General features: G+C 36.9%; 1 protein-coding gene across 21 annotated transcripts in view; it reads right to left on the bottom strand.

Moving 5' to 3' along the window:
- The window catches only part of KMT2C (lysine methyltransferase 2C), a 284078-nt gene that overhangs the window by 156962 nt on the left and 99665 nt on the right, over nucleotides 1-27451 (bottom strand). For 18 of the 21 annotated variants that reach the window (XM_035699675.2, XM_025452196.3, XM_025452158.3 and 15 more), the window contains exons 3-6: nucleotides 12765-12906; nucleotides 5977-6177; nucleotides 2582-2730; nucleotides 1139-1248 (exon numbers count right to left, since the gene is read on the bottom strand). In XM_035699675.2, coding sequence (XP_035555568.2) covers nucleotides 1139-1248; nucleotides 2582-2730; nucleotides 5977-6177; nucleotides 12765-12906 — 602 coding nt within the window. Of the gene's footprint in view, nucleotides 1-1138; nucleotides 1249-2581; nucleotides 2731-3636; nucleotides 3721-5976; nucleotides 6178-12764; nucleotides 12907-27451 lie in introns of those variants that run through there. The other 3 variants (XM_049094712.1, XM_025452148.3, XM_025452260.3) reach the window with 2 other exon arrangements.

A 27451-nucleotide genomic window follows, 5' to 3' on the forward strand; every position in this document is an offset into this window, starting at 1 on the left:
TGAGTCTACAATGATTCCTCTGATTCCAAACACCACAAAGTTCATTTTAGTCTTTGTTCATTGCCTTTCCTATAATATTTTTCACTTTCAGAAAATAACCCAATACTACCTCTGAAGTAGTCTGTGACAGAAAGAGCATTCCCTGATCTATCACAGTCTTGATCTGGACATCTAAGTATGTCCAGACTGCAAAATTTTACTATTATGCATTATACTGTTCACAATTTGATGACATAAGCATTTCAGTGTAATGTCGCATTTCCAAAACAAGCATTCGAATTTGACTAAGCTTGAGGTGGAAGTTACTCATCCATGTAATTTATGTCACTTTACTAATCTGAGTAAAGCTAATATTATACTAGTTGAATAATTAACTTGAATCTAAGTCCCTGTCTTGACCACACTTGAAAGTTTTACCTGTACTCCATCTGTTAAAGCCACATAACTTCTATGGTCAAAATACCATTTTTAACCTTCTTTTGGAAGTGCTGTTTCATTTCTCCCAAATATAATTGGCAAAAATCAAAGAGAATTTGTAGGCAGTAAAACAATTTCACTTCACAGGGTTTGTTTCCTTTATAAACGGAAGGTAAATGCTGCATTTATTTCTGTGCTTGTTTCTAAATCACATGAAAATCTCAGTGAAAATTTTAAAAGACAGCAGGCTGTGTATGTGATATTACTTTGGGATGGTGCCAAAAAGATGAACTAAACTGCCAACCGACTATAAAGAAATATCTGGATCAATTTTTGAAATATCAAAAAGAGCTAATCCACACTGTGGACTCTGACCTATCAAATGTTGTCTCTTCATATTAAATCCTTATCAAATCCTTCTGTCTTAAAAGGTAACCACATGAATTTGTAAATATAGTAATTCTCATTTCTAAAATTTTTAATTTCTGTTTTAAATGTAAAATATTTGTTTCTAAGATTTACATTTATTGCACAGCCTAACATATATATTACAGTGGCTTGCACAAACTACTCTTGGATATAAAATTAAAAATTCCTATTTTAAGTGTTTTTACGTTATAGTAATAATTTAATAAATAATTCTTTCAAGTGAACCTTTATGTTGATTAAAGTAAATATTACAAAGCCATGACTTAATTAAATATTTGTTACATCTACTTACTTCTGTGCTCCCTGAGACAACAGCTTTATCCACATTTACTAACAATGGTTCCTCCATCTGGCACACTCCTAGTGACCACTCCACACAACGATGATGAGCCCAACAAGTGCCTAAAATGGTTGAAGTGAAAAGAAGTAGATAAATAAACAGGAAGCGTATTAACACTAATATGATGTAAACTCCCAAAACCAACTCTGACATGTAGACACACAATGGCACCCTGTATCACACTGAAGCAGTCAGCCCTTTCCAAATGCATCATCTGGGCACTTTTAGAAATGCAAAATATCTTATCACAACCAAGACCCACTGAATCAAAAACTCTTGCAGTGGTGTCCAGTAATCTGTTTTAACAAGCCCTCTAGGTAATTCTGATACACCTAAGTTTGAGAATCACTGAAGAACTGATTATTTATTCCACAAAAATTGAGGTTTTAGTCACTTAATTTAAATATTACTGTAAGATTTTATTTGGTATCTTTACATAAAATATAAAGGACATTATACAATACTTTAAGACAAAGAGAACGAATAGCAAATAAGCTACATATACACCTCTATTCCGCTTCATCCCACACCAAGGGTGCACATCAATCACTAAGAGTGGCTCAGTATTTAAATTCTCTATCACACAACACTTGAACCGCTTCAATCAATATGCAGCTCAAATGAAATTAACTCCAAATCCCAAGAGCACCACAAGTGTGGATCACTATACTGTTCACATCGTGAGTGGGTCACTATACTGTTCACCGGATCATGAGTGTGGGTCAGTAGACCGTTCACCACATCATGATTATGGGTCACTAACCCACTCACCACATCACGAGTGCGGGTCACTATACTATTCACCGCATCATTGAGTGTGGGTCACTATACCATTCACCACTTGAGTGTGGGTCATATCCTGTTCACCGCATCACGAGTGTGGGTCACTATACCATTCACCACGTCGTGAGTGTGGGTCACTAACCTACTCACCACACTGCCACATTGTGAGTGTGGGTCTCTATACTGTTCACCACATCACGAGTGTGGGTCACTACACTACTATTATAAGATGCCCACACACTAAGTTACTGCCTTCACCCTGCATTAAATAGACCCAGACATCCAAGTTCCCCAACTTCTCACAGATCTTTTAAATTTTTCTTTCCTCAATTATCAGATCTCCATGGTGCTGCTGTCTACAGAAAAATAAATGCAAATATCTATGAAAGCATCCAGTTCAGCGTTGGCCCTGTGCAGATGCTACATATAGTAGATAAACACAATTAAACAATTTATCTTACCTCAGCAAATGTACTTAAACAATGACATTTTTTACAAAATAATCATGATTATTTCTAGATGAAAAGAATTTACTATTAAGTTGAAAATTCACTAAGATCACAGCATCTACAGTAAAGAGATAGTGCTTATGGGAGCCTGGCTCATTTATACCTGTGGGATCAAACAAGGCCTGGACATCGATGGCATCGGGAAGGCCAACCAGACTGAGCTCATCCCACAGTTTGCCAGCCTGATCATCGGAAGCGGTCTGAGTGCTTACACTTACACAAGAGACTATATTCTGCAGAGGAGATCGTTCTCTGGAAAAATAAAATAAAACAGATGTGAAAGTGGTAACAAGTAGATGATTATTTTGTTTATAACAACTTAATATAATGAATTGCCAAATCAATTTTAATTTATTAGGCATAAACTGTCAGTAAACAACTTTTTAGAACACATCTGTTATTATTCATAGTGCAATATAAAACTGGGTTGCTATATTATATCACGTAAGCAACAACTAAAAAAAGTATCCAAATCCATAAGGAAGTTTTAAAAATTACAGTTACAAATTTATTTTGCCATTCTATAATTTTTTAAATGACACTCTAATATTCTAATCAGGAACTATATTTTTTCACATAAAATAAATATTCCCTTCAGCCTTACTTAAATGCTTGTGAAACATAACTCGATCAGAAATTTTAATTTGCTTTATCGTGAGGACTACCACAACAGAGCTGGCAGTTAATTTTATGTAAAGAAAGGTTATTTCCCAGGGGAAATGAAAACCCACTACAAAGTGAAGAGGGAGGTAGTGGGAGCAGAACGTGTCAGCTGGAGCTTTCTTACAGTCCCCTCAACAAATCTCGACAGCTGGTCTGTGGCATGATGTTGTAAGACTTTCACCTCACAAGTCAGAAGTAAAATGCAAAAACAAAATAGCTACTAGTGGCTTGGGGAATAAAGAAGATAATGTAACAGCAAAAACAGCAGTATAAAAATGAACATACAACACACGGGAGATTTCAGACTTTCAAAACCCTCAAACTTCAGATATTAATTGAGATCATTAAGTAAACAATGATTACTATTGTGTTTAAACATTAGATACGGGAAATCAGACGACTGGCACTAAAACTTTAACCTTCTCCTGATATCATAGTATTTAACCTGATCATAATTCTGGATTAAATCACTATTGAATATAGATCATGACTCACTGCACTTCTGTATGCTGGATATTTATCATGATTCCTATTAAGAGAAAATCAGCACAATGACCAGGGTACTAAACTTTTTTATACCTGGAATCATTGAAAGAAAAAAAGTATTAACATATTTCAATAAGTACATTTAAATATCAAACCATATAAAAGTAACCAGTATTTTTATGTTTAGCATTAGAAATGCATACTCACTTAAAAAAAAAAAAAAGTTTAGCATGCTATTCTAACTTTAAATCTTCATTTTTATAAATGCCCACAGTATAATGAGAACAAACTCTTTCCTATAAATATAATCTCCATTCCTACAAATAGATTCTTCATTACTAATCATTGTTCTTTTACTGGGATGGGAGAAAAAAGACGAACAGTTCATCTAATATAGACTAATGAATTGTTCTAAGATTTCTTTGCACCAGTATCTGATGGGGGAGACAGGTATAAAAATCAATGAAATGACTAATCAGTCTACTATTACTAATCAATTCCTAACCACTAGCTTAATCAAACTTCACTTTTAAGTTTTGCAACCAGTTTTTATGTATATACCATGTCAGTAACATGCTGATAGCAACCCTAAGGATGACAGCAGCCAAACTTATTAGGAAAGAATATCAGGAGAAGTCAGCTGAAATACATACCCTCAAAATTTTAAGTCTAAAACAAAAGGAAAGAGAAAAAGAATCCCCAATTACATATTCTTACAATTTAATGCCACCAAAAATAAAATTATTTTTAAAGCCTCCTTTTCAAATTTAAAACAAAAACAAGTTTGTTTATTTGGTTTCGATTCATCAGTAATATATTTTGTGACTATTTAAAATCATTACCAAATTAAACTGTCTACCCCTAAATGAATTTCAAATTTTATAAACGTGTTTTATTCCTCAAGTCCATTAACTGTCTTGTTATCGTTACTTAATACATTAGTAAACACTAAGTGTATATAAAGACTAAACCAAGGCTCTTTTTTACATAATTATCTTAGCCCATTAAAGTTTTCAGTAAAAATTAACTTAGCTTATAAAATAAGTAAACAAAGCCCAACTGTATTTCCCAGAATAAGTGTTTATATGATTGCCATTATTCAAAGGCGGAAGAGAAGGATATGAGATATAAGCTAGTCTAGTTCATTAAATTTGCTAATTACTCATGGACATTAAAAGTTTGCTAGACTTTTGATATATTTTACTATATTAACTAGGATGTGAGTGCTCAATTAATTACAAAAGGAAAAAAAATTACAAAAGGAAAAGTTCTTCTATACGATCTAGCTCTGGCCCTTCAAATATCAAGAAACTAAACACAGTACTTCTAAACTTCCTTAAGCTGTTCCACCTTAAATTTTTTTAAAAGATTCTTTCTTGTTATTGTTTCATTTCCTACTTCAGGTCTTCAAGGCATTGGCAGCAGTCCAAAAGAAGGAGCCAATCAAGTAAGTACAACACAACAATGCCTTAGTACTTAAATTTGGATGAAAGCCAGATAAGCACTTGGATGATTACATCATCACCCTCAAGGGGCAGAGCTGGTTAGCCTTCCAAGCTAAATTAATTTTTACACTTTCTCATCGACTACAGAAACTTATACTCCCTCAAATACCAGAGCCAAGTTCACATATTAAGATGGCCTTTTTAAACAAAACTCAGCAACACATAAAAAAAATTTTAACTCCAAAATTAAACATATTAGAGAAAAGTTTAAGGTAACAATAATGTTGATGAATACAGGCACACATGTATAGTTATACAGATGCCTTAGTAAATTCTTATTTCATTTAAAAAAAAAGAGAGAGCTGCTTCTTTAACTTCAGAAAGGGCATTCTGAGTATATAATTACTCAGAAACAAAGTTAATCCTTATTTTAACAGTTTATAGGACAGCTCAACATTCTAAACCATGAAAGTAACTAAATGACAAATTAAGAACATGAGTAGTGAAACCCATCTTGGTATTGTCATTCTGTTAGGTTATATTCTTATAAACAATTAAAAACTTATTCAAAGGAATGAAAGAAGGACTTCATTGATCTGTTTTACCTCCTTCTCATAAATTTCCTCTAGGTTTATGTTATGTTCTTTTAAAGTTTTCTTCTAACAGTGAACTTTCGTCATCACATGGATTTTAATATACAATTAAGATAACACTTTTTTTTTTTACACAAGAAATTTTGAGAAAAGGAGTGTTTTTTAGGGGTAATGGTGAGGCATAAAGCATTCTATGAATGTTGAAAAACATGAGAAATGATTCAGTAACAACTCATATATATATTCAGTGAGATGAAAATAAATTATATATAGCCTTACTGCATTCCAACCATTTATTCAAAGTTGCTTACTTTCTCTGTCCTCTTTGTTTTCGCGGTGCTGAGTTTTGTATTCTCTCACAGGTGCCATTGCTGTTGTCATCAACGTCCTTCTTGTTAGAAGGCTGGCTTTTCCATGGCAAGATAAACCCAGGCGTTACTCTAAATTGTTTTAAGTCTCCTTGTCCTAAGGAACTTTTTTCACCACAGTAACAAAAAGCGCAGAGCTGTTCACTGGTAGAAATAAAAAGTAAGAAAGAGAAGGAGAAAGTAGTTTTATTCAACTATTTTTAAAGTGATAGACTACAGATACTTGTGGTTTAAATATTACGACCTTAGTGCAAGCTAAGCTTGAGTATGTATATGCCATAAGAACAATTAAGCTTAAAAATCAATTATACATTTGCAATTCATAGCATGACTTTTTATAGTAGGCATACCAAATCAAAAAATTCTAGTTTATATGTAAAAAAATAATTTTCTTTTTAATATAACTCAAGAAAATGGAAGTAATACAAAAAAAGAATAAAGTAGGTAAAGCTAAGGGTGGGAAAGAGGGCAGGGTTTAATCGCCACTCAATGACATACTGGCTCTGTAAAACTTGCGGTGACAAACCACATGATGGTCCATTCTTTATGCATGACACAGATACAAAACACATGTGAACAAACATGAAGACATAAAAACATGGATTTAAGTGCTTACTAGGTTAAGCAGTTAGTGGTGAGGAGTATGTGTGAAAGAGTTTGACAGGAGTGAACAAGGAATAAATAGGTAGAGCAAGAAGATCTTAGGGCAAGTGAAACTATTTCCCATGATACACTGTAAAGGCAATGTATGACATTAGGCATTTGTCAAAAATCATAAAACCATATAACACAAAGAATGAACCCTAATGTAAACTATGGTGTTTTGTTAATAATAATGTATTAATACTAGTTTATCAATTGTAACAAATGTACCACACTTAGGTACAATCCTAATAATAGAGAACACTCACAGAAGGAGGGCAGGCTGGGAATGGGAACTCTGTACCATGTGTTCAATTTTCCTAAAAACCTAAATTTGTTCTAAACAATAACATCTATTAATTACAATAAAATTAAGAAGTTAAAAGACAAAAAACAATATATGCTTATGGAATAGATGCTTAATAAAAGATCTTAGAACAGAATTAAAAGGACTACTCCTTGAAAGGGGAACCCTCTTGCACTGTTGGTGGGAATCCAAACTGGTGCAGCCACTGTAAAAAACAGTATAGAGGTTCCTCAAAAAGTTAAAAATAGAGCTACCCTATGATCCAGCAATCACACTCCTGGGTATTTACCCAAAGAATACAAAAACACTAACTCAAAGCGATACGTGCACTCCTATGTTTATTGCAGGATTATTTATAATAGTCAACATATGGATGCAGCCCAAGTGTCTATCATTGATGAATGGATAAATAAGATGTGATTTTATATTTATATTTATATTTATATACACACACAATGGAATATTAGCCATAAAAAAAGAATGAAATCTTGCCATTTGCAACAACATGGATGCAACTAAGCAAAATAAGTCAAAGAAAGACAAATACCATATGATTTCACTCATGTGGAATGCTGTTGTTTGGGGATAGTTTTTTTTTTTTTTTTTTTAAAGATTTTATTTATCCATTCATGAAAGACACAGAGAAAGACAGAGAGAGGCAGAGAGAGGCAGAGACACAGGCAGAGGGAGAAGCAGGCTCCATGCAGGAAGCCCGACATGGGACTTGATCCCGGGTCTCCAGGATCGCGCCCTAGGCCAAAGGCAGACGCCAAACCGCTGAACCACCCAGGGATTCCCCAGGGATAGTTTTTTTTGTTTGTTTTTTGTTTTTTGTTTTCCCCCGAAGATCACATACATCTTTGACTTTTTTTTTTTTAATTTTTTTTATTTATTTATGATAGTCACACAGAGAGAGAGAGAGTGAGAGAGGCAGAGACACAGGCAGAGGGAAAAGCAGGCTCCATGCACCAGGAGCCCGACGTGGGATTCGATCCCGGGTCTCCAGGATCGCGCCCTGGGCCAAAGGCAGGCGCCAAACCGCTGCGCCACCCAGGGATCCCTGACTTTTTTTATCATGGAAAATTTTGAACAAAGATGCAAAAGTAAAATCAGTTAATAAATGCTCATGAACCCATCAATCAACTTTACCTGTTAGCAATATTTTGTTTTTCTCATTTTATCCATTCACCCCTTATTTTATTTATGACAGCGTATCTTATTTTATTCAAGTTTTTATTTAAAATTCAGTTACTTAACAAACAGTGCAATATTATTTTCAGGTACAGAACCTAGTGATTCATCACTTACATACAACAGCTGGTGCTCATCAGGACAAGTGCCCTCCTTAATTCCCATCACCTACTTCATCCATTCCCCCCACACACCTCCCCTGGGTAACCCTCAGTTTGTTCTCTAGAGCTAAGAGTCTTTATTGGTTTGCGTCACTCTCTTTTTCTTTTCCCTTTGCTGATATGTGGAATTTAAGAAACAAAATGGAAGGACGTAAGGGAGAAAAGAGAGCGGCAAACCAGAAAACAGACTCTTAACTACAGAAAACACACTGTTGGTTGGGAGGGAGAGGTGAATAGGGGGATGGGGGTAACAGGTGAAGGGGATGAAGGAGGCCACTTGTGATGAGCACTGGGTGATGTATGGAAGTGCTGAATCACTAAATTCTACCCCTGAAACTAACATTACACTGTATGTTAATGAATAGGAATTTAAATAAAAAACTTAAAAAATATAACAGAATTTTAAAAACACAATATTTCTTAGCTTTAAAAAATATTTCATTTATTGTGGATTTTTTTCTTCATTGGTTTTAATTTTTTTTTTTTTTTTTTTTTTTTTGGTTTTAATTTTTTTAAACATTTTTTTAGGGGTGTCTGGGTGGTTCAGTCAGTTAAGCATCTGGACTCTTGATTTGAGGTCAGGTCTTGATCTCAGGATCCTGGAATAGATCCCTGCATTGAACTCCACACTCAGCAGGAAGTCTGCTTAAGATTCCTTCTGCCCCTCCCCTCCCCCCCAGATTAATAAAATCTTTTAAAAATTAAATTGTTTTAAAGTATTACTTACACTTTTATCACCATAAAAATGGGGGGAAAACTAAATTATAATAAAGAGAATAAAAGGACTGCTCATCTTGGATATATTTTCTCTTCACCACAAATTTACAGCTGCTGCATCCAAACCTTCCTTCTCAGGCACTGATGTTTCACCACAACCTCATACTATGTATCTCGTGAACTTTTGTAATGTCTTACATTAACAGGTGATAAAAATAAACTATGTTTTTAGGGAATTTTTTTTCCTCTTAAATTCAAATTATGTCCCTCAACTAATTACCTTGATGAAAGTTACCTATTTATGTTTTTCAATTTCATGATAAACTGTGTTGCCCATTGATACTGAGACAGAAAGACACACACATACACATACATACACACACTTAAATGCGGTCTACTCCTAAAAAAACAAAGTTGAAAAGGAATATAGTTTTTCCTCCTGCCTAAAAGATATGACCACCAGTATTATTATTGTTATTTTCTTACTTATAACTTCCTTGAAGCTACTAAGGCTTACAATTCTTTCAGCATACCCCATTTCATTTCTTTCTTTCCTTAGGAGCATCACTCATGATGAGCAACAATCAGATGGACATCAGCCTTATCAGCACTGATTACAACAAAACTGATTAGAAAATGGAGTGATATTTTTAAAGTACTGACAGAAAATACCTTCATCTTCAATGTCACACCCAAACCATCACTCCAATGTGATGGTGTAGTAAAAGTAATCCCAGGCTTGTAAGAGCGCAGTGATTTTGCCACACAACAGATCCACAATGAAAATAATTTTAAAGAAGTACTCAAATTACTGAAGAATTAGGGAAGGTTTAAGGAGATGGAAGAAGTAAGGACAGTCATCTAGACACCTCAGCGTAATTTATTAACTTTAAAGGTAGGACAAAGGAAATTTCTGTCTTCTGCTTTGGGTGCAGAAAGCTGCAAAGAGCACTGCTCCCACCCTCATAGCAAAATCTTGCCAATCTACAAATTCGCTTTTCTTGAACACATTACATTGCAGAAGTCACAGAACAACCAATTCACCTCTAAATGAATGAAAGTCACTCCCCAAAAAAAAAAAAAAAAAAAAAAAAGAAAGTCACTCCCAAAAAAGAGATGAATGAGGCACAAGCATTTGCTTAGTCTGGGGAAGGAGCCACTGTATATCATATAAGCAGCATAAGAAAAATTCAGTGAAAAATTTTAACTAGTGCAAGTATGAAACAGTGTGACAATACAAAATATCTGTGACTCACAAAACACAGGGTAAATTCTATGCCACTCATAATCTTCTCTCTGCATACCACTCCAGATGCTCATGCACAACACTAGGGGCATGGCGACAAGTCTGGAGAATGTGCTGGTCATGGCACAAAGCCTGGAGACAAGAACAGGAGCCATGTGGGGAAAGTAGAAAACAACACTCATATCTGTCTCCCTCGTTTTCCCTGGGGAACGGTAGCCTTAGGCTGATGAGAGGACAGGAAAAACCACCACCACTTGGTGAAGACCAAGTGCTGATGGAGGAACAGTGGGGTGGAGAAGGTGGGCTTTAAGCCTAGAGGAGAAGTAAGACTGTGTCCTGGACTCAGACCATGACCAGGCTCCTACAGATAGTGTAATGACAAGATCACTAAGAACATGGAACCCTCAAAACCAAAGGGCATGGTGCCTATTTAAAAGTAAAGCAAAAAAAAAAACAAAAAAAAAAAAACAAAACAAAAAAAAAAGTAAAGCAAAAAATTTACAAAATTAAAAATTAAAAAAAAAAAAAAGAGTAAAGCTGAATCAGAACAAGAAATGTTCTGTGCATCCATGCTCTGCCCACAACTCTCATACATCACTAGTGAGGACGCAAAGCAGTACAGTCACACTTGGAACACACTTTGGCATTTTCTATTCAAATTACCTTTCTCCTATCCTATGTATTTACCCAAGTGAAATAAAAACCTCACGTTCACACCAAAATCTGTGAGTGAATATTTATACCAATTGTATTCATAACTGCCCAAAACTGGAAACTACTCAAATATTCCTGAACTAGTTAATGGATAAACTGTGGTAGGAGCTTCCATAAAACAGAATCCTGTTCAACAATAAAAAGGAGGCAACTACTGGTATATACAATAACACAGATGAGCAAAAAGGCCAGAAAATGAGTAAAAAAGGCATTAGCTAAGTAAAAAAGGCCAGAATCAAAAGAACACATACTCTACAATTCCATTTCTACAGGGACCTTAAGAAGATAAGCAGCTGCCAAGGGGAAAGCTGGGAGTCAGGGTTGGCCAACAAACAGGCATTGGAAACTTTCTCAGTAGGATGGGCTGTTCTTTGTCTTGTGGTAACGGTTATGTCACTGTATACAGCTGTCAACTCACTGTAAGGGGTGAATTTCACTGTATGTTAAATTAAACCTCAATTTTTAAAATGGGGGGAAGCAAGGGGCCAAGACAAGAGAAATAGAAATAAGAAGTATATATCTATAAAGTCACTACAGCGTGAAATGCTAGAGGAGAGATGCAAAGAGATATGGACATATGATAAAGCACTTACACTGTTAATACCAAGAAACCAATTCTTGGTTTAAATTCTCTCAAAATTAAGTTCAACAGGGTTAAGAGACATAAGATTTGAGACATAAGATTTAAGGGAAATGATCTTAAAAACAAAATATAATGTATGATCAAAAGAAAAAAAAATCAACCCAATAAAGAACAGAAAGAAGTAATGCCTTCACAGAACTCACATGATATTGATAATTAAGTAATCAAATCAACTGCTGAGAAATAACAAGTGCTACCAAGAAAAATAAAACAGGATTAATGGGGAAAATGCGTTGGGGACTGTTTTAATTTTCAGTCTACTCTTTTATTTTGCAACTTTTCAAACTTCCTCAAAATGGGGAACAAACCATGTATGGGTAAGGTGTCTAGTATACCTCCAAATGGAGATGTCAAGCAGACAGACGGATAGGAAAGTCTGAAGTTCAGAGAAAGGTCAGCCCTGGAAATATAAATATGAGGTTCATCAGCACACAGACAAAATGTAGCCATCACACTGAATGAGCATTGCCAGAGATGGAGTAGAAATAAAAGTATGCGTGCTGAAGACTTCAGTCGGATTTCCCCAACATTATAAAAAGCAAGGGTCTTTGCAAAAGCCAGCAAAAAATGAGGAGTCAGGGGTGCCAAAAGCAAAAGAAAGAAAACATTTCAAGACGATGGGAGTATGTAACTGATAAATGATTTCATAGTTTTATTCATGTCTTTCAAACAAGGCCTAAAAAAGTCCAAGACTTCAAAGCTGAAGTACACACAAGATAAGTTATAATGTCCTTTATTTCTTTTTCTAAGGAATGAAGAAAGAGTAAGGAACAAGAGTATAAAAGTTTACAGGTAATTATCAAAAAATCAATCGTTACACTAAAAGCTTGGAGTTATTTCTTTGGTTAGGACTAGCATGCTGGTGATAGTCTATGCTGGCCTGCAGAGAGGAGGCTAACATGCTAGTCTATTGCTCTGTTCTACAATCACCAAAGCCCACAGACATACTTTACTCCAACAACACACAGAGGCATCAGTCATAAATTTAAAATTACTAAATAATAAAATTTCATGGGTATTTACATACCAAACTTGTACTCCCTGAATTCTCTCTATAGCCAGTTCCCTGCCTGTCATTAATCCCCAACCCAGCTGCATTCATTCTCTAACCTGATTTTGGCTTCTACACCAACAGAGACCAGGGAGCTCGCAGATTCCTCAGACACAGAACGCTGAAGAACTGGGATCGGCCGTTTGCTGTTGTCCACTTCTGCTTCAGCATCCTCTTCTGCAGATTGTTCTTTGATTTCTGCTTAATAGTGAACAAAAGAATATAAAAAGTCATTTTTGCATTTAAATCAATCTTTGGTTAATTTATCTGTAAAGCATACACAGCATGGGAAGAAGGTTCAAAAAGCATTGGCAGTATTTCATTAGTACTAGAAAAGTTTGTGTACGTAAATAATGGCACAGTTTATATTTATTCTCTATTGCAACATGATAATCAAAATAACATGAAACAGGGATCCCTGGGTGGCGCAGCGGTTTAGCGCCTGCCTTTGGCCCAGGGCGCGATCCTGGCGACCCGGGGTCGAATCCCACGTTGGGCTCCCGGTGCATGGAGCCTGCTTCTCCCTCTGCCTGTGTCTCTGCCTCTCTCTCTCTCTCTCTCTCTCTCTCTCTCTGTGACTATCATTTAAAAAAAAAAAAAAAAAACATGAAACATGGCACACTGTTCTTTCTGTGTACCTTGCCACTGACTCCGTGAATTTCATCTTAGTAATAACTGTTAAGGGCAGCCCTTGTGGCCCAGCGGTTTAGCGCCGCCTTCAGCCCAGGGTGTGATCCCACGTCAGGCTCCATCAGGCTCCCGGCATGGAGCCTGCTTCTCTCTCTGCCTCTCTCTCTCTCTCTCTCTGTCTCTAATGAATAAATAAAATCTTTAAAAATAATAATAAATAAATAAAAAATAATAATAATAATAAATAAATAAGGTTTTTCACAATTTATAAATAAAATTATCATTAATTTAAAACAATTATTAAGCCTAATTAGTAGCCATTCTAGAAGAAAATAATTGAAAAGAGCACATCTTGACTCCATTGCCTTTTTCATTTACCCTCAAGACACCAACCCCAAACACCTCGCACATACTTTCTTAGGAGGCAAGTTAACAAATACCATTACCTGTAATATCATGCTTCTCTTTATTTTTTTTTAAGATTTTATTTATTTATTCATAAAGACACAGAGAGAGAGGCAGAGACACAGGCAGAGGGAGAAGCAGGCTCCATGCAGAGAGCCCAACGTGGGACTTGATCCAGGGTCTCCAGGATCACGCCCTGGGCTGCAGGCAGCGCCAAACCGCTGCGCCACCGGGGCTACCCTCATGCTTCTCTTTAAATAGAAATGATCTATCCACTCTCTTAGACTGCATTGCCAGACAATGAGCAGGCACTGTCCCTCCACCAGGGATCCTGATGCAATCCCACACTTCAGTCGATCCTCCTTGCCTAATCTGACATTTACTTTTACCTTTCCGCACCACCACCCCAAACCAAAGAAACAAATATAAAGCACTTATAGCACTTCAAACTCCTCCTCTCTGTCTTTCCTTCCTTTTCCCACTAAAATCCATGAAATGAGACTCTGGAGGAACTGTACTCCATTACCTTCCCCTCACTAACCCCTTGCTAACGGGCATCCTTCTACTGCAACACTGTTCTCCCCACCAACAGCAACAGAACTAACAATCCAGGGCCTACTCACATGCCTTCAAACTATCTAGACAACCAAGGAAAACCTCCTTCTTGTTGAAAGGCTCTCCCACCTTTTATAAGCAGGGGGTGTAATGGATTACTACAGGTTCAGGGTCATAAAGACTGCTCTCACATACCAGTTCTACCAACTACTGTCTGTACAGTTTATACAGTCATTTCCTGAAGTCTCCATTGTCTCACCTACAAACCCAGAAAGTGACCATGTATCTCATGAGGCTGCTAATGAAAATTAAATGATCTGCTATCTGTCTCTTCAGCTGATTTCTTTTAGACCTCTAAACATGGAATCAACCCTTCAGATGTCCTTTATGTGTTCTTTCTTCTTGAAGAACTTAATGACTATCCAGGTCTTAACAGTCTCCTCTGGACTTCATGGTCATCAACTGACACCTGCAGCCCCAGGTTCCTCTCCTGAGTTTTAGACCATACTTTAACTTCATTCTGGACATATCTAGCAGCTGGAACACTAAATTCCACACCAAGTTTGATCTTGCACCTTTCAGATCAACTCTTCAATCTGACTTGCCTATTTTTGTGACTATCAAAGTCTCCTAAATTCATAATAAAGTTTAGGTAAGTGTTTTGACAAATAACTTTGAGAGCTATTAATTGTTCAGTTAGAAAAGCTACAAATAATTATAAGTCTTGTCAAATCATGAAATGAATGATGAAATAGAGCATCAAACAGTTTAGGTTCTATTTAATAATATTGTTCTTTCTTAAACTGTAATAGTAAAGTTGACCATAAGTCAAGTGCTTATGGGCCTATCAATCATGCTGTCTCTCCTGTCTACCCCTAGACACAAAACTGAGACTGACTACCTAGAATCAACCCTACAAATACAAAATATATTTGTATCAAAGGGTTATAAAGATTTGCAAACTCTACTATATTAAAATACTAAATTTCTATATAACAAAAGATATCACAAAATGAAAAAGTATATCATAGATTGAAAGAATATACATGTAACATGTATCTATAAATAGGTATTCAAATCCAGAATATGTAAAGAACTTCACAGATGAACAAGGCACATTACCCCATAGAAAATGGACAGAATTATAAAATCTACACTACCTTTTACATCCAAATTTTAGTAAGTGACTAAATTTGAATTACATCCAAATTCTTAGCTAGTGACTTTATTTCCCAACCTTCTTTGTAGCTATCAGAGCAAGTTCTAATAGATTCTGACCAAAAGTGACCATGCAGCTTCTACATCACCAAACAGGAAGGGATTTGCTCTAAACTAAATTATATTCCCTCTTTCCTATGCACAGGAACACAGACATATCAGCAACCCAGATGCAATGCTACAGAGGAGAACAACACTCTTGCCAAGGGCAGAAAAACAAGATGAAGGAGCCTGGGTCCATAAACAACCATAGGGAGCAAAGATGCCCCATGAGCCTGAACCCCTCATTTCAGAAATACTGCACAAAAAAAATTAATTTGTTTTATTTACGCCACCACTGTATTTTGGGGTCTCTGTTACAGCATTTTAACCCCTGCCCCAATTAACAGAGAAACCAGTGTAAGAAACCAGGAGGGGGAACTGCCATAACAAACATTTAAAATCCAAGTTGGTGGGATCCCTGGGTGGCGCAGCGGTTTGGCGCCTGCCTTTGGCCCAGGGCGCGATCCTGGAGACCCGGGATCGAATCCCACATCGGGCTCCCGGTGCATGGAGCCTGCTTCTCCCTCTGCCTGTGTCTCTGCCTCTCTCTCTCTCTCACTGTGTGCCTATCATAAATAAAAAAAAAAAAAAAAAAAAAAAAAAAAAAAAAAATCCAAGTTGGTGATAAGGCAATGAGAACAGTGATAGAGTTTGGAAATTAACTGGTCTTTTTTATGCTATATCAAAATATTTAGTAGATCTACAATAACTTGGAAAGCACACCAGGTGCTTCCAGAACTTATTGATCTAGGGATAGCATCTGGAAAGAGCCAAAAGTTATTTTGTGTTGTCTGCCCTCTAGTGCTTTTATAACCAAAGACAGAGAAAGTAACATGGTTCCACTAGACAGATTCCCTCTGCCTATTATATTCAAAGCACTATAAAATGACCATATATAAACATTCCTTTCAGGAAGCATTTCATTTCTACCCAGAGATGCCCTGAGCACATGTGGGATATACTCTTTTTGTACCATTCCTATTACCAGTAATAAGGAAGAATAAGAGTCAAGATAGGAGGAGTAATAAGAAGAGTACACCTCAGCAGCTCATACCCTGAGCAACATGGACCAGGATCATGTGCCATGATATTGCCCTGGGAGCACTTTGCTCCTAAGGGCCAGCTCTGCTTAGCTTCCACTCCCAAACTGCATTCCCTCAAACAGGATGCAACCTGTCTGTTCTCTTGTATATGCTATCTACCACGTACGGCCTCTTGTCAAAATTTTTCTCCAGGCAAACTGTAGCACAATCCCAACTACTTCCTTATTTTGATCTCTCTCAAAAAGAAAATACATAACACTTTCAGTATTTTTAGGAGCTTTTTTGTTGCTTATAACTACGGCGAAACCAGTAGGAAGACCATCTGTCTCTCATAGTCTGCTCTCTTCTCTCTCTCTCCCTCTCTCAAATTAGATCAGAAGGAGATGGCAAGGTTAAACATAAATGTAAATGGCAGGCTGGTAGGAATGTGGGTACTCAAGCTTTAGAAATTAAGCTCCTTGCATTTCAGAGGGGCAAAAAACAGATTCAGACTACAGGGAATTTTTTTTTTTTCCTAATGGAATCTGGAACAGGCCTGATCCAAAAAGAGAATAATATTAAGGCAGGCTTCACGAGTTCACCCTGTTCTCCTTTTGCTTCCAGGTATGACTGCCACTGGGTCTGCCTATGATCCTACCCTGAATCTGCTAAAGACACGATGGGGATTGATGGGTTTGAGTTGGATTTTTGTTTTTAGTCATTTGTTCTTTAAAGAATAAGGAGAAATAAAGAGGAATCTTATGACTGCTTGCTAGGGGGCAATTCTAAACACAAAATAGAAACAAAAAAAAGTACCCCTAAATAAGTGAAACTATACACAGTGATAGAACCTATCTGGATGGGATGAGCACTGGGTGTTATACTATATGTTGGCAAACTGAACTCCAATAATCAAATATACAAAAGAAAAAAAAACCTATCGTGGGATGCCTGGGTGGCTCAGCAATTGGGCCTCTGCCTTCAGCTCAGGGCGTGATCCTGAAGTCCCAGGATCAAGTCCCACATCAGGCTCCCTGCATGGAACCTGCTTCTCTAATGTCTCTGCCTCTGTGTGTGTGTGTCTCTCATGAGTAAATAAATAAAATCTTTAAAAAAAAAAAAAAAGATAGAACCTATCTTTTTTAGTTGTCACTCTTCATTTATTTTTTTTTTTTTCACTCTTCATTTAGTAGAATAAGTTAAATTTTACTATCTGTCAAAGTCAAGTCAGGACAATTAAACTATAATTGTTTAATAGATATAAATGTTTATATCTCCCTCTTCTCCTAGCCCCAGTCTTCAAAAGATTGCCAGAGTTTCACAGCAGAATGTTAAACAGATTGCTCTGGTTGAAAATGATGTCATCCAAATATCCAACCAGAGATGTCAACCAGAAGTGCCCTGGTGAAATGACTGTAAACTCAGTAACAAATTAGGAGATAGTTCTGGTGCCAGTACTTGCTTAACCACAGTTTACTACTAAAAACGCACTCTTGAACACCATCCTGTGGCTATGCCGAAACCACAAAAGCTAACCATTCAACCAATAAAATAGCCCAGGCTCAGCAACTCTGCTACTTTGCAGAGCTATTGCCTTTCATAGCATTCTATTCATTCAAATGTATAACAGACTCAAACTATGAAACAGGACTAAGCAGGCACTTCTCACATTTTAAAAATGTCCCCATTGTATTTTTCTTGAATATAAAATATTCCACGTATCTTTCTCCTTACTTTGAACTTGACCTAAAATAAAGGCAATGCTACTCAGTCACAAAATGTTTTAAAATCAGAAGAATCCAGTCTGACCTCAGGGATGACACACAGAGATGATTTTATTCTCCGCAGACCCTACCTGTGTTTAATCTTGAACCACTAGGTGGCACATGTGCAGAAGTAACTACACTAAAGAACCCAATCCCGCATAAGGAAGCTCCTAAGAGAACTTGGATGGCTCCTGCACTTCATTCAGTGGCATGGCCTAAGTGCTATGCAAATCTCAGGGGATGCAATAGTAAATCAGATCTAAGCCCTGTCGTTAAACAATACCATTCCACCCAGGATTCTTACTTACAGTTCCAAATAGTTGTTTCTGTGAAGGAACAGCAAAGGCTGTTTTAGTTTGCTGTATTAGTTAAAATCAGAGGTTTGGAATCAAATGGTCCAGAATCTGCACTGCAAGCAGTGCGACCCTGGTAAATTAGTTCATCTCAATTTCAGTTTGTTAATCATTTAAAAGATAGCTAATACCACCTAGTATAAAATGATCTAGGATTAAAAAAGATAATACATGTAAAGCACTCAGCCCAATGCCTTAAGTATATAGTAAGGGTAGGTACATGGTTGGTATTCTATCTACATTTCACACACTATATCCTATCTATTCACTTTCCCACCTAGTTGGGTATCACCTACTAAAATGCCAACCAAACTCTTGATGTCAGGTCACACATTATTATACTGTAGGAAGTAATAAGAATAAAGAGAACATTTATTTAGCAGCTTCTGGCTCTTTGCTAAGGGGTTAATAAATCATTACTTTAGAATAATTTTCACCAAACAGAATTTTGAGTAACTACTGTGTATATATATACATTCCAGTCAAATAGTAGCCTGTTTTTATAAAAGAGTCAGGATTTCGATCCTCAAGGGATCTAGTCAGGAGATAGTGAATAATAATAGAATAGCACACCTGTCACGATGGAGGCACAGCTGTGGTGAGAGTCAAGGGAAGAAGTGGGAGTACAGCTTAGAAAGGCTTCAAAAAGGCATTAAAAGCCCAGCTAAAACTGAAAAGACAGAAAGAGGTGTGCATCTAACAGTTCTCTCACTTAATTCTTTTAAGAAATGAATAGTAATATCTGACATATTATCCTAATTTTAAGATAAGGAAACGAAAGTCAGAAAGTTAAACAAGCGGCTTGAGATCAAAGGTTTGCAATCGGAAGCAAAGCTGGGATTCAAAGTCAGGCTTATAAATCCACAGGATGGGGGGGAAAGGCGAGGCCTAATTCCACTGTGATGAACCGCCCAGCAGTCTCTCACTGAGCACAGAGGTTTGATGAATACATTAATGGTAAAGGGAAATGTTAATATTTTACTAGCAGCATGTTACTAAGGAATCATTTGTTGAATATGAAGGGTATGAAGTGAAATCTGAAAATACAGAATATTTCTTTTATTTTTAAGCACTGCTGGGTAAAATTATGAAGAAAGCATTTATTTTTTTTTAATTTTTTTATTTATTTATGATAGTCACAGAGAGAGAGGCAGAGACACAGGCAGAGGGAGAAGCAGGCTCCATGCACCGGGAGCCTGATGTGGGATTCGATCCCGGGTCTCCAGGATCGTACCCTGGGCCAAAGGCAGGCGCCAAACCGCTGCGCCACCCAGGGATCCCTGAAGAAAGCATTTACCTCATAGCCAAGTTCAAAATAATACAGTTTGATTTTGGACAATTAGGAAATTATTTTCCTCAAAGGTTAGACAATTCTTTGTATATATCCTAAAAATATATTCAGTAAAACTCACCAACACAGTGTAATTGACTGTGAGTTGTCAAAACTACTCCAGAGTCAAAAAAAATAAAAAAAATAAAAAAAAACTACTCCAGAGTCTACCAATGTCCTCCCTTACCAATACATAACACATTCATTCAAAGCACCCAATCTTGAATGAATTTTTTAAATTGACTTATTTAATCAGGGGTTCTAGGATCTTGGTAGCGAAAAATTCATCTAAATCTTTTTTTTTTTTTTACTAACTTTTGAAATTTGGAATCCTAAAAACTCCTTTCATTATGAATATATGCACAAGCAGAGTGATACACCAACAACTGTGTCTCTGTCACCAACAGAAAGGTCATTTCTTACCACATTCAGTAGTTGCAGATAATCCACAATATCATCACTACTCAAAAATCACAATAATTATTAAATTAGGATTTATAACTTAAGTGTAAATTTTTAAAAACACGCTACGAAACTACAAATTTGTTTTTTTACTATTTTGATAATATTTTGATATAATCATTTATCTTTGCAATCTTATGTAGTTTACTCATTTAAAAGTGTTATTTGGAAAAGAGCCTGCTATAGGTGCCATGGCACCAAGCTAGACCACATGCTCTATAGAAACAGGCACTGTATCTGTTTTGCAAGCCACTCAGTGCAAAATCTGAATGATGCCCAATAACTATTTGATGAACTACATGTGATATAATTAATATCAAGCAAGGAAATCTTATTGTATACATAAGCAAAGAATCACAAAAGGCACAGAGAAAAATATACAAAATATTTTATTTATTTTTCTCTTTTTTTGAAGATTTTGTTTATTTATTCATGACAGACACAGAGAAAGAGAGAGGCAGAGACACAGGCAGAGGGAGAAGCAGGCTCCACACAGGGAGCCCCATGTGGGACTCGATCCCCGGTCTCCAGGATCATACCCCAGGCTGAAGGCAACGCTAAACCACTGGGCCACTGGGGCTGCCCAATACAAAATATTTTAAATGGGATAGTACTTACTAATTACTTTAGTGTACACCAGCACTCATTATCTACTTCTTACCCAAATAACATGCCTGCTTCTATGCTTAAGAGTCAAATATTAAATAGAATAAAAATCATTTATGTCTCCTAACTTCCTTTACCCCCACAGAATGGTGATGCCAAAAAAAAAAAAAAAAAGAGAGAGAATGGTGATGCCTTCCTTACATGCTTACTTTATATTTATACTAGGACTACAGAACAAAATGTATCTAAGAAATAGTGTAATCACGCCCTTTCCTTCTTCTGAAAAGCAGTGGTCAAAATAAGCCTCCATTCCGAGGCTTATTTTTTTAAGGCAAATCTTTTTTTTAAGATTTTATTTATTTACTTATTCATAAGAGACACAGACAGAGAGAAAGAGGCAGAGACACCAACAGAGGGAGAAGTAGGCTCCCCACAAGGAGCTCCATGTGGGACTCAATCCCTGACCCTGGGATCATGCCCTGAGCCGAAGACAGACGCTCAACTGCTGAGCCACCCAGGCATCCCAATTCTGACAGTTCTATTTTATGTTGTGTTTCTATCTATCTTACTGAATCTAGTGTATACACTAGGTCCAAACTGAGGTGTACAGCTAAAAAATTAGCACTATATTTAGAAACAGTTATCCTATCTTTATCCATCAAACTACTTAAAATATTGAAACTAATAATATGAAGACAGGGGGATCCCTGGGTGGCTCAGCAGTTTAGTGCCTGCCTTCGGCACAGGGCATGATCCTGAAGTCCAGAGATCGAGTCCCAAATCAGGCTCCCTTCATGGAGCCTGCTTCTCCCTCTGCCTGTGTCTCTGCCTCCCCATCCCCCTCTCTCTGTGTCTCTCATGAATAAATTAAAAAAATATTTTTTTAAAAATATGAAGACAGTCACTACTTTCACAGCACCATGTAAAGATTTAAAATGTAAGCAACTAAAAATAAGGACACAAAAATGTGAAAAATCGGTTCTCTTGGAGTTAACACTTTATGGCTTAGTCTCTTTATACCTCTTTATACTTATCCATAGTTCAATAGATTTTCACAATATACATCACTGTTAGGATTTTAATGTGATTTTTAGGAATGCAAGTACAAAAAGATTAAGAGTCCAACAATTATCAAGCCCAAAGAACACACTGATGTTAATTAAAATAGCAGTTGTTAAAATTTGATTGCTTTCTGGATGTTTTGCTTAGTTTTCTATATGACTTTTTAAATGTGTACTTTTAATGGATATGCATTGTTAGCAATTAATACAAAAAACTAGGGGCACCTGGGTGATGCAATTGGTTAAACAATTGACTCTTGGTTTCAGTTCAGGTCATTATCATGGGATCAAGCCTCACAACTGGCTCTGCGTGGAGTCGGCTTGGGATTCTCTGGCCCTCTCCCCCATGCATACTTGTCTGTCTGTCTGCCTCTCTCTCAAATAAATAACACTTTAAAAAGTATACAAGAAACTAAAATAAAACCAGTAAGTTACAATATACATCTTCACCATGTAATAGTTATGTACAGCAATCTTAATCTTCTGAGCCTTATCTTTATTTAGGCCTAAAACTCAATGCAGATAATACAAAAAGAATACTTTAAAAAAATATCTTCACAGCTAACCTTCAGTAAATGCTTACTATGTCCTAGGCAATGCTTTAAGTGATTAACACATGTTAATTCAATTAAACTGTACAACAACTATATGAAAATACCTTCTAAGTCTGGGATTTTATACAAGCTAATAAGTTAGTCTGTTACTGTTTCATAGATGCTGGCAGAAGACAAAGACTCCTGAATCAAAGAAAAAGGACTTGATTACTCACAGCACAGCAAGCAGCACAAGCATGAGAATATTGATATCTGTTCCTGGGGGCCACACCGTGGGCCTGAATGAATGGCTGTATCACACTGAACTGTGAACAAAGAGCATAGGGAACCCACTGCTTTTATAACAAGCAGTTAAACATGCCTGCTCTTTGTCCCAGAAGGAGACTTTTGCCTCACTCTTCAAGGCTTCCCACCAGGAACACAACCCTGAGAAATGGCCAGATAAGAACAGTCAAGGCCTTACATTCTTGGCATGCACAAGGTACGTCAAGTGCAAGAGACCCATGAAGGAGTATCTCCCAACAGTAGCTACTATTAACATCTCCATGTTACAGATAAGTAAACAAGGTAAGAGATTAAGGAACTTTGTCAAGAATACCGTTAGCAGAGGGGCTCCTGGTTGGCTCAGTCAGTAGAGCATGCAACGCTTGATCTCAGAGTTGTAAGTTTGAGCCCCACACTGAGTATAGAGATTACATATAAATAAAATAAATTTTTAAAAAGAATACAATAAGTAGAGGAGCCCAGATTCCAACACAGGCAATCTGGCTCCAGAGCTTCAACTGCTAAACCACTACTTAGTTGAAGTGTGTGAAGAGTGTGAGTTGAAGTGAAGAAATTAAAATAATTGTAGAACTGTAAACAAGAGGACCTTCAGGAAGAAACAATTCTGAAAACAATGTTAGTATGTGGAAGACAAACTACAGAAAACACACAGAAAAATAAAAAAACAGTGGAAGTGATAAAGATGAAGAACATGTACAACATGCATACTTACTACTACCTGACAAAAAAATAGAATGGAAAAATATTCAAAGATTCTAAAGAAGTAAACATTCTTGAAACAAAGGCAGGACCAAACCTGTGGGTTTATTTTGTTTTAAAGATTTATTTATTTATTTATTTATTTATTTATTTATTCATTCATTCATTCATGAGACACACACATAGAGAGAGGCAGAGACATAGGCAGAGGGAGAAGCAAGCTCCCCATGGGGAGCCCGATATGGGACTCCATCCGGGGACTTCAGGATTACTCCCTGAGCCTAAGGCAGAAGCTCAACTGCTGAGCCACCCAGGCATCCCCAAACCTGTGGATTTAACCTGCAGATCAAAGCAGCAGAAAAAATTAGCTGCCCACCTGTCCCAGCCCTTCACAGAAGCAGCAGACAAAAAGTAAAGCCGATGGAGGATCTCTACAGTGTGATTTATAAGTGTGACCTATGTGATGGATGTCACAGTTGCCTTCTTTGACATCCATTCTATGCCCCTGCCCTTGAAGCCCTCATTTTTGCTCCCCTTCCTATCTCTAGGAGTGAGCTCTATTATACTAGGATTCTACACACTGCCTTACTTTCTAAACAGACTGGGTTAGAGATAGACATATGATTGAAATAAACTGGTCCTAGAATTATTTAGCTGATACACATACATGCTCTCTCTGCTTTGATATGGACAAGAAATGATGTAGCACCCATGACTTCAGGCAACCATCTTCCATCAAGGAGAGCCAGCCACAGAATGAAGCTGACAGATGGACAGGAAGAGGGAAGGGGAGGGGGAAGGGAAGAGATGAGGGAAGGGAGGAAAGGGAAGAAAGAGAGGAAAGGGAGGAAAAGAAAGAAAAGAAAGAGAGAAAGAAAGAGGGAATCCCTGGGTGGCTCAGCAGTTGAGTGCCTGCCTTTGGCCCAGGGTGTGATCCTGGAGTCTGGGGATTGAGCCCCACATCAGGCTCCCTGCATGGAGCCTGCTTCTCCCTCTGCCTGTGCCTCTGCCTCTCTGTGTCACTCATGAATAAATAAATCAGGAAGGAAGGAAGGAAGGAAGGAAGGAAGGAAGGAAGGAAGGAAGGAAGGAAGGCAGGCAGGCAGGCAAAAACACAAAGAAGAAAGGAAAAGAAAAAGGCAGAGAGATGCAATGAACCAGGCACTTCGTTATAAGAGCAAGCATAATTTAGGCCAACTTAAACCCATCTCATCTCTGAATATGACAGTGTATGACCCATAGATTTCCTTCTTTAAAAAAAAAAAAAAAAAAGAGTTCCTTCTTTCTTGTAGTTTTAGTTATTTTAAGTGATTTTAATAACAATATACTGATTAAATATCATAAATGGATATCAAGTTTCATATACCATGCAAAGGGACAAAAGCAGCTATATTCTATTCACTGCCGAGAAAAATTGACATAAGCCACATATTAGTATTCAAAGAAAACTCCAGAGAACACCTATTTCCACTAACAGGGGATTAGGTAATTTGGAACAACTCTCTCACTGAAGACAAATAAGTTGAGAAAAATACTTTAAAATATACAAGTCTTGGGATCCCTGGGTGGCGCAGCAGTTTAGCGCTTGCCTTTGGCCCAGGGCGCGATCCTGAAGACCGGGATCAAATCCCACGTCGGGCTCCCAGTGCATGGAGCCTGCTTCTCCCTCTGCCTATGTCTCTGCCTCTCTCTCTCTCTCACTGTGTGCCTATCATAAATAAATAAAAATAAATAAAAAAGAAAAAAAATAAAATAAAATATACAAGTCTTAAAAGCAACAACAACAAAAAACCCTAATAAGGTAGTGAAGAATTACCAGATGAAACTCATGGAGAGAAGCAGTGAATAAGGTGAGCATGGCACACAGGGCTGCATTTCCCATGGGGGTGTCAGCCCTCAGAAAGAGACAACTGACAGACTGCACTTTTGACTTTAACAAACTTGTGGATGGTCCTGGAAGTCTATGATCATCAGGCAATGTGTACTCAAGAACGGCAGGAGCCCCAAAGGACCAGACATTAAGTGTGAGACAGAACCAGAAATAAACCACTGCTTGCAAGGATTGCTGCACAGCTTTGTGTCACATGCTTAGAACAAAAAATATAGCCACGGAAACAAACTGAAGTGATCTTAGACCACTGAGTGCCTTTAACATACGCGGGGGGCAGGGGGGAATCAGAGAAAAACTATCTTTGGAAGAAAAAAAATATCAATTTACTTCTATACATAAACTATCAAATACATTGTCCAGTACACAAACAGAGATAATCAGTTATAAGAGGAGACTACACAGCATGAGCAATGAGCAGAAACCATGAAAACAGAGCCAGAGGGCTCCAGACATTAGAATAATCAAACAAAAACTCTGAGCCAATTGTATTTCTATGTTGAAAGTAATAAAACCAGGCATTAAAATCTTCAGGAGGGAACTAGAAACCATAAAAAAATAATGCTGCAATTTGAAAAATAGTAAAGAAATTTTAAAATACAATAAATGGACTCAATTCGTATGTTTAACAGCAGATCAGACAATGCCAAAAGGGGACAGGTAAACTGGAATCTCTTATCTAGAATGATCTAAAATAAAGAACAAAACACACACACACACACACACACACACACAAAGAATAAAATAAAATAAAATAAAATAAAATAAAATAAAATAAAATAAAATAAAATAAAATAAAATAAAATAAAATAGAACAGAGGGACAAGACAACTAAAAAATACAAAAAGGAAGGTAAATGGCAACAAACAGTGATACAGTCTAATGAGCACTTAACTAGAAGAAAGAAAGAATGGGGTAAAAGCAGTACTGGAATATGTAACAGCTGAGAATCTTCCAAAATCAACAAAGATTTCAAGAAATTTCAAATTCCAAAATATACAAAATGTATAAAACCAATATAATATAATAAAATTAGAAATCAGTAACTAAAATAAGAAGAAAAATCCATAAAAATACTTGGAAATTTCATAAACTTTCTCAAACAACTCATAAGTCAAAAAGAAGATCAAAACTACAATTGAAAACATTTAGAAAATAAGTAAGAATAAAAATAATTAATGTCCAAACCTAGGGAAAACACTAGAAATCATGTTTAAAAATACACCAGCTTAATCCCTATATTTTGTTTAGTAGGTAATGAAAATTAAGTAAACATTTACTCCATACGTTAGAAAGGATATCCACAAAAACTCCCACACCTAACCTGATAGAAATATGTGAAATTCAAAAAAAAAAGAAAAAAATATATGTGAAATTCAGCAGAAATGCAGAGTGCAAGGCAAACATACAAAAAAAATCATATTTTCTATATTAGCAATGTACAAGTACAAAGGCATTTTTAAATGTATCATTTATAATAGCTCCTCCTAAAATGAAATAATTAGTATAACTCTAAGAAAACATGAAGTTGAGCTGAGCTCAACTGCTTCAGCTCAAGGCATGATCCAGGGTTCCCAGATCAAGTCCACACTGGGCTCCAGGGAGCCTACCTCTCCCTTTGCCTGTGTCTCTGCCTCTCTCTGTCTCTCATGAATAATAAGAAAAGAAAGAAAACATGAAGAGGATCTATATTTATTTTTTTTAAGATTTTATATATTGGGATCCCTGGGTGGCGCAGGGGTTTGGCGCCTGCCTTTGGCCCAGGGCGCGATCCTGGAGACCCGGGATCGAATCCCACATCGGGCTCCCGGTGCATGGAGCCTGCTTCTCCCTCTGCCTGTGTCTCTGCCTCTCTCTCTCTCTGTGTGAC

Source organism: Canis lupus, chromosome 16 (assembly GCF_003254725.2).
Source record: "Canis lupus dingo isolate Sandy chromosome 16, ASM325472v2, whole genome shotgun sequence".
Taxonomy (NCBI): Eukaryota; Metazoa; Chordata; class Mammalia; order Carnivora; family Canidae; genus Canis; species Canis lupus.